At 46.1% G+C, this 13,458-nt stretch overlaps 1 protein-coding gene and 1 long non-coding RNA gene across 2 annotated transcripts; one reads left to right on the top strand and one right to left on the bottom strand.

Annotated features, from left to right (window-relative positions):
- The first annotated feature begins 5,555 nt into the window (after positions 1-5,555).
- LOC310686096 lies at positions 5,556-7,860 on the top strand. The gene is made up of 2 exons (XR_014515714.1): positions 5,556-6,504; positions 6,747-7,860. It is a non-coding gene; the product is annotated as an uncharacterized lncRNA (long non-coding RNA).
- Positions 7,861-11,327: 3,467 nt separating this feature from the next.
- WDR89 (WD repeat domain 89) lies at positions 11,328-13,111 on the bottom strand. The gene has a single exon (XM_083519789.1). It carries the CDS (start codon positions 13,085-13,087, stop codon positions 11,924-11,926), a length of 1,164 nt encoding a protein of 387 aa, XP_083375915.1. The 5' UTR covers positions 13,088-13,111; the 3' UTR covers positions 11,328-11,923.
- Between the last annotated feature and the right edge of the window lie 347 nt (positions 13,112-13,458).

Below are 13,458 nucleotides of genomic sequence, written 5' to 3' on the forward strand. Positions count from 1 at the left end.
ACAACTCCCATCGTCGCTAGCTAGTAGGATCAGTGGGAGTTGTAGTCCCAACAACAGCTGGGGACCAAAGTTTGAGAATTTGCAGGTAGCATAGCATCAGTTCCCCCACCCACTGCTGCCATTAAGGATCTCCTTGGTTCTTGCTTGGAAGCACAGGCGCCTACTATCCCTGACCATTCAAGCTACCATGGGAACTGCGTCCATAGAGGTGACTCTAAGAAGAGATTTACAACATGAGGAGTTGTGAGAGAAGAGAAAGTACCAGTTGCTGGAACCGCAGGAGGGGAGAGCGTTCTTGTGCTCAGGTCCAGCATGTGCGTTTCCTACCTTGGCCACTGTGAAAACAGGATTCAGGAACGTAGTGTACCTTGATTTCAGTAAGGCTTTTGACAAAGTTCCCCATGTCTTGCGGAGAAGCTAGTACAATGTGTGGTCAGACTGCACCTGGAGTCCAGTTCTGGGCACCTCAGTTTAAGGAGGGTATTGACAACCTGGAACGTGCAGAAGAGGGTCTGGAACCAAGCCTTATGAGGAACGGTTGAAGGAGTTGAGTGTGTTTAGCGTGGAAAAGAGGAGACTGAGAGAAGATATGATATCCATGTTCAAATATCTAAAGGGCTGTCACATGGAGGATGGAGCAAGCTTGTTTTCTGCCTCTCCACAGGGGAATAATAATAATAATAATAATAATAATAATAATAATAATAATAATAATTAATAAATAAATAAAAATTTATTTATATCCCGCCCTCCCCAGCCGAAGCCAGGTAGAACCTAAACCAATGGATTCAAGTAAAAAGAAAGGAAATCTGGACTAAATATCAGTAACATTCTGATTGTAAGAGCTATTCAGTGGTGGATGTAGTATCCGGAAGTGCATGGTGGCAGAAGAAGAGGGTAGGTCATCTCCTCCAGGGTCTCCTTATGAACCTCTTCCCATCTGCATCTGATCCCTGTTGAAGGCAGAGAACACTAGATGGACTCTTTGTATGATCTAGCAAGCATTTACCATAGCAGCACTCACAATATTGATTCTGATTATCCAGTCAGGATGCTCCACAACTTCTTGCAAAGCAAAGCCGTTATCTAGATGCGATGTGTTCTTGTGTAATTTAAAAATTCAGAATTGGCCGCAGATTTTTCTCTTGCAATTGAATCCTATTCTCAAGGTCCTGCTCTCGGCTGAACAGTAATACTGTTTGTACACAACGTGATGAGGACTCGAGAACAGTTTGTGCTGATCTTTACCTGAGAGCAGCTGCCATGTCCCTCACATTCGCAGTCTTATGTTAGCAGGAACTGTGTACGGTTGTTGTTTTTCCAGGTCCCAGGCATTGTTTCAAAGGAGGATATTTTTCAAGGCTTGTCAGTACCTCCAGCACACGAAGCAAAACGTAGTTAAGCTTGCATTGACCCAAGCAGACCTGGGTGGAGGGTTTCCATAGTTCTGTCAAGTTTCAACAAAACACAAACCTGCCTTCTTGCCTCTGCATCTCCACAGGGAACTTGCACACAGCAACAGAGGCTACACTTTTGAGTTTCTCCACGTCCCTCCTCTTCCAGTGACCCTGTCGTTGCAAAAGCAACCAGCACGACAATTTCAGAATTCCAAAGTGGCCTAAGCGAAATGTGAAACTTGCAGTAGTCAATGTACAATGAGTTCCTCCCTCGTGTAACGTCAAAAATAAAAAGCTTGCCTACTAGGAACAGACATTCGGGGCCACCTCAAACTCATTTGCAACTATCTCCTGGACAGATAATATGGAAAAATTGCAGACCCTTCCAAGGGTCGCTATTTTCCAGGGACAGTCCCAGATTTACAGAACCTGTCCGTCCCGGTTTCTGATTTGATCCCGGAATGCCCTGCTTCTCCTTAGGATGTCCCTATTTTCATCCAAGAAGAAATGTTGGAGGGTGTGGAATAGGATGTCCTTATTTTCATCGGGTAACTGCTGGAGGGTAAAGTAAAGGGACCCCTGACCATTAGGTCTAGTCGTGACCGACTCTGGGGTTGCGGTGCTCATCTCGCTTTATTGGCCGAGGGAGCCGGCGTACAGCTTCCGGGTCATGTGGCCAGCATAGCTAAGCCGCTTCTGGCGAACCAGAGCAGCGCACGGAAACGCCGTTTACCTTCCCGCCTGAGCGGTACCTATTTATCTACTTGCACTTTGACGTGCTTATGAACTGCTAGGTTGGCAGGAGCAGGGACCAAGCAACGGGAACTCACCCCGTTGCGGGGATTCAAACCGCCAACCTTCTGATCAGCAAGTCCTAGGCTCTGTGTTTTAACCCACAGCGCCACCCACGTCCCCTGGAGGGTAGGTAACTGTAATTGTCATGTGACATCACATCTGGTTTATGGTATACAAGCAGCAGCAAGGCTTGTTAGGGAGTGACTCTAGTGCCCATTATGTGTGATGATGGACATTTGGTTTCAAGGATCACATGGCTCATAAGTCACTCTCAGCAGCTACACACTGGAACTAGAGACTGGAAGGACCTATCAGGAGTGAATATAGACCCCCGGTACAAAAATGTATGGGAAACTGCCCTACTAGGGAATTTAGCCAACTTTAACTGGCATGGGGACAAACAAAGCAGAATGCCTTCATCCTGGTGTGGCTCCCCTATATCACATATACAGCACAACAATACAATGACCTATTCCCCCCCAACAGAATATGAATAAATATGGCTTATCTGAGCCAACAACACACACACCCCTTCACACATGCAAACAAACCACACAGCAACCAAGCAAACACAAACAACCACGCTCTGGACTCTCTAATCTCTCGCAATGCCAATAAAAATAAATATAAAATCTAAATATATAAATACGATAGGCTTCTGAATTTTAAAAAGATGTTCAAAATAGCCATTCCCAAGAGGCCTGAAGTATTTCTTCCAAAAGGTGCCACTATATATCTGTGTGTTTTATTTTGTTTTGTTTTGTTTTGAGCCGCCCAGAGTGGCTGGGGAAACCCAGCCAGTTGGATGGGGAATAAATAATACATTATTATTATTATTATTATTATTATTATTTATTAAACTGTCACTTAAGTAACCAACTCCCAGGGCAAGTTAGTTCTTCCAGGGACCACCAGCTGATGATATCTTTGCTCTTGCTGCTCCCCAAAAGGATGAATCAAAGGGCTGGTGCTCTTCGTGTTGCTCCTGCAGTGGAAATCTTCTGCCATTCACAAACCCATGGTAAAGAGTTCCTGAGTCCAAGAGCTTCCTTTTCTCACTCTGCAGGGTTAATTGATGGTGGTCATTTTGTTTTTACAACTGGTCTATTTCAGCATTTCCTCATTTGCTGTGCATAGATTTGATTATTACCACCCCCCCCCCTTTTGAACCTTTGTCTCATTTATTTAGCTGGCACTAGGCAATGCGAAGGGACACGGGTGGCGCTGTGGGTTAAACCACAGAGCCTAGAACTTGTTGATCAGAAGGTCAGCGGTTCGAATTCCCACGACAGGGTGAGCTCCCGTTGTTCGGTCCCTGCTCCTGCCAACCTAGCAGTTTGAAAGCACGTCAAAGTGCAAGTAGATAAATAGGTACCACTCCGGCGGGAGGGTAAACGGCATTTCCATGCAGTGCTCTGGTTCGCCAGAAGTGGCTTAGTCATGCTGGCCACATGACCCGGAAGCTGTCTGCGGACAAACGCTGGCTCCCTCGGCCAATAAAGCGAGATGAGCGCCACAACCCCAGAGTCTGTCACGACTGGACCTAATGGTCAGAGATCCCTTTACCTTTACCTTTTAGGCAATGCAAAGCCAGCCAGCCAGACCTGACCCACCCAAGTCTTCCCCAACAGTTCTGGAATTGCTTTACTGGAGACTAACCTGTCTTCAGGTGGAAGAAATTGCCAGAGATTTGATGATGTGTGCCAGCCTCAGTACCAGCCCATGACATTTTGTTGGAGTGGAGCCCAAGTAGCACAAACACACACACACACACCACCAAGAACCACCCCTTCCTTTTTTAAAAAAGTCTTGCTGCACCATCCAGACACCGATTCCTGCTTTCATCTATTCCCACCCTCCAACCCTCCTGCCTTCATGTCTGGTGCAGCAGGGGAGGGCCAACATTTTGGGAAAACAACCTAAAGACAGAGGTCATTGTCACTGGGAGGTAGGAAGCAGTCCCAATCAAAAGAGGCTGGCTATTGGGGGGGGGGTGTCTGGCAAAATGGGAATCTGTTGCTGCGAATGATGCACGAGAGGCATTGCTCCAGGCTGATGAAAACAGCAAAGAGATGAAAACCACGTGTATCCCTTTCCACAGGCATGACTCAGTTTTCTGAAAAGCGGAGTTATTGTGCTCCGCACTGATGAGGGCAAAACTGTAGGAAAACGATATATGTTGGCTGGCTCTGGGTGAAAACTGTACCCAAATACTCTCAATAACAAATCTCACAATACAATGTCCTCTTTAAACAGCTGCATGTAGGAGAAGGAAAAGCATGGGGCTTACGGTCTCCTTGGACTGCCAGATTCACAGATTTCTGATACCCATCATTAAATGGCAGCTATTTCACCCATACAGTGTTTTCTGTACTTCTCAATTAGTAAAATCAACTTAAAGGATGTGTTCTACTCGCTTGAAGGAACCTCCAGTCTGCCTGCATGTATGATGTCCACCTTTCCCATGCCTGATGTCATCTAAGACGTCAAGATGAATTTTAACAGGGAGAAATGTAAAGTATTGCAGGGAGAAATGTAAAGTATTGCACTTGGGCAAAAAAAATGAGAGGCACAAATACAAGATGGGGGACACCTGGCTTGAGAGCAGTACATGTGAAAAGGATCTAGGAGTCTTGGTTGACCACAAACTTGACATGAGCCAACAGTGTGACGCGGCAGCTAAAAAAGCCAATGCAATTCTGGGCTGCATCAATAGGAGTATAGCATCTAGATCAAGGGAAGTAATAGTGCCACTGTATTCTGCTCTGGTCAGACCTCACCTGGAGTACTGTGTCCAGTTCTGGGCACCACAGTTCAAGAAGGACACTGACAAACTGGAACGTGTCCAGAGGAGGGCAACCAAAATGGTCAAAGGCCTGGAAACGATGCCTTATGAGGAACGGCTAAGGGAGCTGGGCATGTTTAGCCTGGAGAAGAGGAGGTTAAGGGGTGATATGATAGCCATGTTCAAATATATAAAAGGATGTCACATTGAGGAGGGAGAAAGGTTGTTTTCTGCTGCTCAAGAGAAGCGGACACGGAGCAATGGATTCAAACTACAAGAAAGAAGATTCCACCTAAACATTCGGAAGAACTTCCTGACAGTAAGAGCTGTTCGACAGTGGAATTTGCTGCCAAGGAGTGTGGTGGAGTCTCCTACTTTGGAGGTCTTTAAGCAGAGGCTTGACAACCATATGTCAGGAGTGCTCTGATGGTGTTTCCTGCTTGGCAGGGGGTTGGACTCGATGGCCCTTGTGGTCTCTTCCAACTCTATGATTCTATGATTCTATGAGCCAGAAATGTCCAGCCATGGCTTTAAATATGGAGTTAAATATGGAGAAAAAGCAGGAATGCACTTGCCCTCCCAATTCTCTGCTTCAGAAAGACGGTGCTTTTTGAATTTGGCACCTTATTCTGTTGCCCTCCCAATCCTTTCCTTTGAAGTCGGGTCACCTGAGAGCATGGTGACGTCACAGGAGATTGACAGGTGGGCGGGCCCAGCAGTCAGCATGGCCTGGCACGGAGTCTGCCAGCCACATCCTGTTCTCTACCTGGCTTAAAGGGAAGTTGCCGCTTCAATATTCCTTGCATATCTAGTCCTTCTGTAATCAAGATCTATAGTAATATTGCTGGTAGCCTGAGGAGACGTTCCCAGGAGCCTGGGGTTTATTTTGTTTTTAAACATCCCATTAATGTTAAAGTAATGCGTTCATTAAAGAGGCTCATCCATCCGCTGCCGATTCGCAAACCTCCAACGTGGGGGGTAGCTGTGCTGCAAGAGACTGGAGTGATCAAGGTTTGCGCATGGAAGAAAATGCTCCCATCCACCATGCAAATAGAGGATCTACTGGATTCTGTACCATGAGAATGAGAGCCCCGGCTGGGGTGAGCAGTCACAGGTATAAAAGCAATCATTTCGTAAAGGGAAACCTATAAAAGTGTGTTCACAAGATGGGAGAATGAACGTGCAGAGGGCAAGAGTTTGGCAAAACACAAATGTGCACACTCAGCTCCAATCAATGTAACACCTCTTCTTCATCACACCTGAACCAACCTGCCTTTCCCTAGGAACAGGAATTTGCCTTACTCTAACTCAGGGGTTGTCAATCTGGTCCCTACTGCCCACTAGTGGGCGTTTCAGGATTCTAGGTGGGCGGGAGGGGGTTCTACGGCACAAACTGAATCCACCTTCCATCGAGCACTGGTGGGCGGTAAGGAAATTTTACCATCAAGAAAGACGCATCAGTGGGCAGTAGGTATAAAAAGGTTGACTACTCCTGCTCTAACTACTGGGAATACAGTGGTACCTCGGGTTAAGTACTTAATTCGTTCCGGAGGTCCATACTTAACCTGAAACTGTTCTTAACCTGAAGCACCACTTTAGCTAATGGGGCCTCCTGCTGCTGCCGTGCCGCCGGAGCACAATTTCTGTTCTCATCCTGAAGCAAAGTTCTTAACCTGAAGCACTATTTCTGGGTTAGCGGAGTGTGTAGCCTGAAGTGTATGTAACCTGAAGCGTATGTAACCCGAGGTACCACTGTATTGGTGTTATAGAGAAATTGTGGCAGCGACCAGAACGCCTGTATCATTTGGGTGGCGGTGGGACAACCTTCAGCCTTCCTCATTCCCTTTAACTTTTGCATACGGTTTGAGTTCCGTCCCATATAAGACCACCCAGTTTTGGGGTTTTTTGATAAGTTGTCCCATTAACACGGGTTTCAATGTTTTGATAATGCAACTGGTTGCTTTAGGAAGGCCTTCCTACAGCTTCTCTGATGCATCGTTTGGGCACGGCGAAGATTCCCCAGCATGCTCAGACCGAAACTTTAAAAATAGACTGGCAAATTAACGCTTCCATAAATGGATGACAACCCCTTGACACACAGGTTGTGGGATTATTCCAGAAGTGGGTTTTCCCCCCGTTTCCTACTTGGATAAGCACAGCATGCAGAGCTTTAATCAGAGACCAGAGCCTTACTATGAATAATTTGGCACTAGATCGGCTTCCCCGAAACACAGAGAGCACTGCAGGCAGCAGACAGGCTCCTACCACTGTGGCAAAGGCTGACTTGTTATAGGCCAAAGAAAGTTAAGCCTCTCAACAGCATGCAAGGCATCAAGGGGCAGGATTCAGCCAGTTACCCTAGCACAACTTTTAGCTGTAACTTTTAGTGTAACTTTTTCTGCTTCCATTCCCTGCATGCCCCCTATACCTGCTCTGAGGGTTCCCTCAATTCATTGCAGTAACATAAAATAAAGTATTGCCTTCTTTATTGTGTAAGTATTGTTAATATTGTTTACCACTGTTTATGCGGCTGGTACGCTTTTCTTTGTTTTTCTTTTCTATGTATGTGATATTAAATATTAACATGATTCCCCATGGCAGCTGGGATAGCTCAGTCAGTAGAGTGCGAGGCACTTAAATCTCAGGTTCGGGGGTTCAAGCCCCACCTTGGGCAAAAGATTCCAGCATTGCAGGAGAGTGGACTGGATGACCCTCGGGGGCACCCTTGAAGTCTATAATTCCCCCCCCCTCCGCTTTTCCCCTTATGGTATTATGTACAGTATATTTTTATTTGCTGTGAGCCACTTGGAGACCTTCAGGGGACAAGTGGCTAAAAAGTTTCATATAAATAAACTAAAATAAAAATAATAAAATAAAATCCAATAGGTTTTATTCCTAGGGGTTAGGGGAGCCAGTTTCTGTGCCAGCTCAGATCTTTATATAAACACACAAGACGTAACTGGCTGTGCTTTTGAATAAATAACGTATACTATTCATTGTATCAAATTGTAGATTTCAACGGAAGTCTCATAAAGTTCAACGAAAAAAGCAGTTCATTCTCTAGTCAGTTCACGCTTAAGGTCCATACATGTATAAGTGTCTGTTCTACCTGTGTGTTCATAGAGTCCAATAATCTACATGAAGAGTTGTTGCAGTTCCACAGAATCCTTTCACAGAATCTAAGACAAGGATTTCCGGAATATTAGCCTTGTTTTGTCATCCTAGGCTGCAACCACTACTATGCTGTAAGATCCACTATCCTGTAATACAGTGGTACCTCGGGTTACATACGCTTCAGGTTACATACGCTTCAGGTTACAGACTCCGCTAACCCAGAAATAGTGCTTCAGGTTAAGAACTTTGTTTCAGGATGAGAACTGAAATCGTGCTCCGGCGGCGCAGCAGCAGCAGGAGGCCCCATTAGCTAAAGTGGTGCTTCAGGTTAAGAACAGTTTCAGGTAAGAACGGACCTCCGGAACGAATTAAGTACTTAACCCGAGGTACCACTGTAATATTACATATGAGCCTGTTCTACTGATGAAGCCTAGGATGACGAAACAAGGCCATTTTCCAGAAGTGACGCTTTGTCTTCCCCCTCAAAATGCACCACACTTGGGGCGTGTGGAATCCCTCAAACGCTGAGCCCAACCCAAAGCCCCTTAAAAGCTGACAAGTCAAGCAGATGACGTTGCCTGAAGAGGTCCAGCGAGCGACGAACTCCGACGCCCCCATGTACTTGACAACTGCCAAAATCGTGTCTGCTGTACGTATGGCAATAGCAAAGTTCATCGCACAGCGAACAACCATCCACATGCCTGGTTTTGTGACGGCATTGCCATATGGATACAGAAAGGAAAATGTCAGTTCATCCCACCCACCACCATGCCAATCTACAGATCCCAAAAGGGAGGTAAATTTAGGTTGCGTGTCTTTTTCAATCTTCTTTAAATAAAAGAGAAGTTCAGGGACACAAGCAATAGCCAACAAGCATTGCAGCATTTCTGTCCGAGGGGTTGGAGCTGGCTCAAGTCTGTAGGAAGACAAACCTGGGTCTGTACCCTGGAAGGAACATTCTCCAACCCAGAATCTTCGGAGGTCAGTTGTAGGAGCCAGAACCTGAAATGTTGTAGGCAGAAGATCCTGCTGTAGTGACGATGGAAAAGCACGAATCAAGATCGCTGTTATACCTAGCTGAGTATTCCTGATGTTGGCAGGCACTAGCTTTGACATTTAAAGCCCTAAACGGCCTTGGCCTTTTATACCCAAAGGAGCATCTCCACCTCCATCATCCAGCTCTGAGGGCCTTCTGGCGGTTCCCTCCCTGCGAGAAGTGAGGTTACAGGGAAACAGGGAGAAGGCCTTCTCAGTGGTGGCACCCGCCCTGTGGAACGCCCTCCCGTCAGATGGTAAGGAAATAAAGAACTATCTGACTTTTAGAAGACATCTGAAGGCTGCCATGTTTAGGGAAGCTTTAAATGGCCGAGGTTGTATCGTGTTTTTAATAATTTGTTGGGGGGTGCATGGGGAGAAAAGAGAGAAGGAAAGATTCACTGCACAGCTGAAGGTCCTTGTGCTAACAGAATGACTGTGATGAATATTGCCTAGTATATTTATGGAATACAAAATGTACAAAGCTGCTTTCGTTTTTGAAAACTAAGCTTTTGCAAGTCGGGAAAAATCGGATAGTTGGTTACAGAAACCACCCACACTGTAGTAAACAAAAGGAAGTTTTTATTATCTATACTTAATCTGTTATTCTTACTGTCAGCATCAATCCAGAAAGAAAAGAAACTATATTTTTTAAAAATCTGCAGCACCTGTTTACTGCTAAGTGACAGGGAGAAACATACACGGCACAGTCTTGGTTTCAAACTGGTGCCAGCTCTTGGGGTGGGGGTGGGGGAGAGACCCCAATCAGTGCCTGTCTCCAGCCTTGACAGATTGTGGTATTAAGTAAATCTGGGTATTGTAAACAACTTCAAAGCAATGATGTGCCTACAAAATCAGCCACATGAATCCATGTATCATTTACAAAATAAGTAAGAAATTTTCTCTAATAATAATCAGTTTTTGAAGATCCATAGCTTCAGATTCCAGACTTTCATTTTTATATCCATGGATTTCTGGGAACTGAAAGTTTGCAGAGATCGAAACAAACTACCTTGTGTCTTGATGTGATACGCAGTGCTAAAGTTAGCTAGCAGTTCCCAGTTTTCAGTTCCTCATCTGGACCAAAGTTCGAAAAACAACTCATTCAGAAGAGGAACTAAAGGGAATGAGCGAATTAGCTATGATCAGAGTAGATCCAGTAAAATCAACAGGCTAAATTTCAGTGGGTCTACTTTTCAGTAAGATTTACTTGGGCATCACCCAATATGCCCCAAGACCTCAAAATAATGTTTGCACTACCAAAAACCATAAGCTTCCATGACTGGTAAGACTCCCCCTTCAAGATCCACAATAAATGTCTACAGTCATAACAGTCATGTTTGCACAATGCTCATAAATGCACAATGGCCTCTGATAACAAATAAGGAACTGGGTGTGTTGTGTGCATCCCCAAATCATGGGAACCATGTATTCAGCCTGTAGTATTTCCAAACAGAGACCAGTTCCCTTCCCACCTGCAGAAAATGGATGAAATCAGAAGCAGGTAAGAACTACAACATCCATTAGCTGCAGAAAATGATCAGGGATGATTGGAGGCCACAGGCTAGTCCCCAGCCCCACCCCAAAATAAGAGAGATGCTGTGGGTGTCCAGTTCATTCATTGGAGAGGAGGCCTTGTGTGACAAATATCAAGTTTCACAGAACTGATGGGGTGCAGAAGGGAACTTTCTAATCTTGCCATTCTCAATTCTGGGCACCACAATTCAAGAAGGACACTGACAAACTGGAACGTGTCCAGAGGAGTGCAACCAAAATGGTCAAAGGCCTGGAAACGATGCCTTATGAGGAACGGCTAAGGGAGCTGGGCATGTTTAGCCTGGAGAAGAGGAGGTTAAGGGGTGATAGGATAGCCATGTTCAAATATATAAAAGGATGTCACATAGAGGAGGGAGAAAGGTTGTTTTCTGCTGCTCCAGAGAAGCGGACACGGAGCAATGGATCCAAACTACAAGAAAGAAGATTCCACCTAAACATTAGGAAGAACTTCCTGACAGTAAGAGCTGTTTGACAGTGGAATTTGCTGCCAAGGAGTGTGGTGGAGTCTCCTACTTTGGAGGTCTTTAAGCAGAGGCTTGACAACCATATGTCAGGAGTGCTCTGGTGGTGTTTCCTGCTTGGCAGGGGGTTGGACTCGATGGCCCTTGTGGTCTCTTCCAACTCTATGATTCTATGATAATTTGTCCCTTATGCCTCTTTTAGTAGGCTTATCTCCCTCTTCCTCCACTCCCCATGACTTCAGGCATCGTTTTAAGAAAATTCCATCTATGGCAAAATATAATTTGGGCTGTTGGGATCTGGAGAGAAATGTTTGAACAAGCCTGTCATAAGCAGCTTCAGACAAAAGAACGATACCTTTTAATTTGCTTGGCAGGCTTCTCCTATCGAGGCACCAATCCAGTGCCAACTTTGCTGGAAGTTGGGGTCCCCACTGACACGGAGAGGATATTTTCCGAGTAAACAAGGCCACGGCTGTCGAGCTGTACACATCAAATACCTGCAAGGAACTCACTCCCCCCAAAAAAGTGTTGCAACTTTTCAAAAGGTCAACTCTCTACAAGTGGAAAACTGCAGCACCCTAAAGACCCAACTAATTTATTATGGCATAAGCTTCCGTGCGTGATGAAGCAAACCTTAGTCCACGAAACATTATGCCATAATAAATTAAGTCTTCAAGGTGCTGCAGGACTTGTTTCCCCCCTGAAACGGGCTAAGGCAGGTACCCTTCTGGAATCACTTTCAGGTAGAGGCCTCCTCACTCCCCATCGCAGCCACCTCTTTACAAAGACGTCCGTTTTTTCTTGCTCTTGAAAGCGTGCTGGTGAACTCTCAGCCGCTGATGAACAGAGGAAGCAGTCTTCATAGAAGTCTTCTTTCCAAAGGCTTTCCCCACGGCTCCAGGTTTCCATAGCAACAACTGCGCATCCTCTCCACCGGTCAGCAAAGAATCATCTGCCACGTTCCAGCAGAATGAGCGGACGGGAGCAGAGTGCCCCTCCTGAAGGACTCCTACAGAACTCAGGCCACCAACCCCACAGTCCAGGAGGCAGATGTTTCCTGATGACGTTCCCCCAACAACAACCAACTTGTCCATCGTTTCATGGTACAAGCCGCCGATTAAGTAGTCCACCTTGGTGCTTTGTCCACTTGCTGCTTCTCGGGCGTCTGGAACATGCAGCAATGTGACTGGCTCCTCGGTCTCCAGCTGGGCAAGATCCCACCGACAAAACCCTTCGTCGTGCGTCGTGCAATAGACCTGCTGGTAATCTTTCCCGGACCACCCGACGGAACTGACCGACGAGTCGGAGTTGCAGGTAGCAACCAGTCCATCTTCTTCGCTGTCCTTGTTGATGTCAAACACGTTCACCAGCCCGTCGGTTGACCCAGAAACTACCAGGTTCTGTTTGGTGGGGTGGAAACGAATTTTGGTGATGTCATCGTTGTGGGTCTCCGAGTAGAAGCCCAGAGGCTCGTTGCTGGAAGCTACACTACTCGCGCAGCTGCGAGCATCCCAGAAGGCCATGAACACATCGTCCCCCACTTTTTCCGTTCCAGCGCAGACTATGAGGTCGTTGCAGCTTACGTCAAAGCTAATGAAGGCATTTGAAAGGGAGCCACGGAACAACTGTGTCGGCCCTGCGGTCGCCAAGCGCGTGTCCCAGCATTTCACTGTTCCATCGCTGCAAGCGGAGAACAACACACTTTCACACGTATGTGCAAATCGGACGCCGCTGAGCAGCCCGGGACGGCTGCTATATTCCCGTAGCAAAGTGAGCGTCTCTCTGTTGTAAACCCTGATTGATTTATCGGAACACGAAACGGCCACCAACTGGCTCCCTCCGCCTCTTGAAATATCCAAGTCCAACAGATAAGTGGGGTCTTCTGCTAGTGCACACCGTTTTGCTATTTGGAGACTGGAAAACTGCTCCTTGATCTTCTCCATAGCAACTGCGACTAAAACTGCATCCTCCAGAAGTAGAGGTCTGGAAAATAGAAATAAGACCAAATTAAATAAGGTCTTCACTGTTAATCCTTTCAAGAGCACTTTTCGGCACAAGAAAGGTTCCGCTAGTGGTTTAAATCAAGGGTAGTCAGCGTGTTTATGCTTGAGAGCTGTTACTATTCTGACAGTGGTTTTGGGAATGTAGGGAGCATTGCGCTCTGGAAACTGACCTTTTCAAGTGCCATAATAAAGCTGGTGTCCTCCAACGGTTTGGAGTATGTCCTCTGAGGCATAGCCAGGGCGTTCCAAACAAAATCCAACAGAGATAGATATCAACACTTTCAAACATGCCATTTCTCATTTTTTCCCCT

Source organism: Podarcis liolepis (assembly GCF_965112155.1).
Source record: "Podarcis liolepis genome assembly, chromosome: 1".
NCBI classification, from domain to species: domain Eukaryota; kingdom Metazoa; phylum Chordata; class Lepidosauria; order Squamata; family Lacertidae; genus Podarcis; species Podarcis liolepis.

Bases quoted from the DNA above. Each gene is read 5' to 3' on its own strand.
- WDR89 (XM_083519789.1), bottom strand. From the start codon at position 13,087: ATGGAGAAGATCAAGGAGCAGTTTTCCAGTCTCCAAATAGCAAAACGG.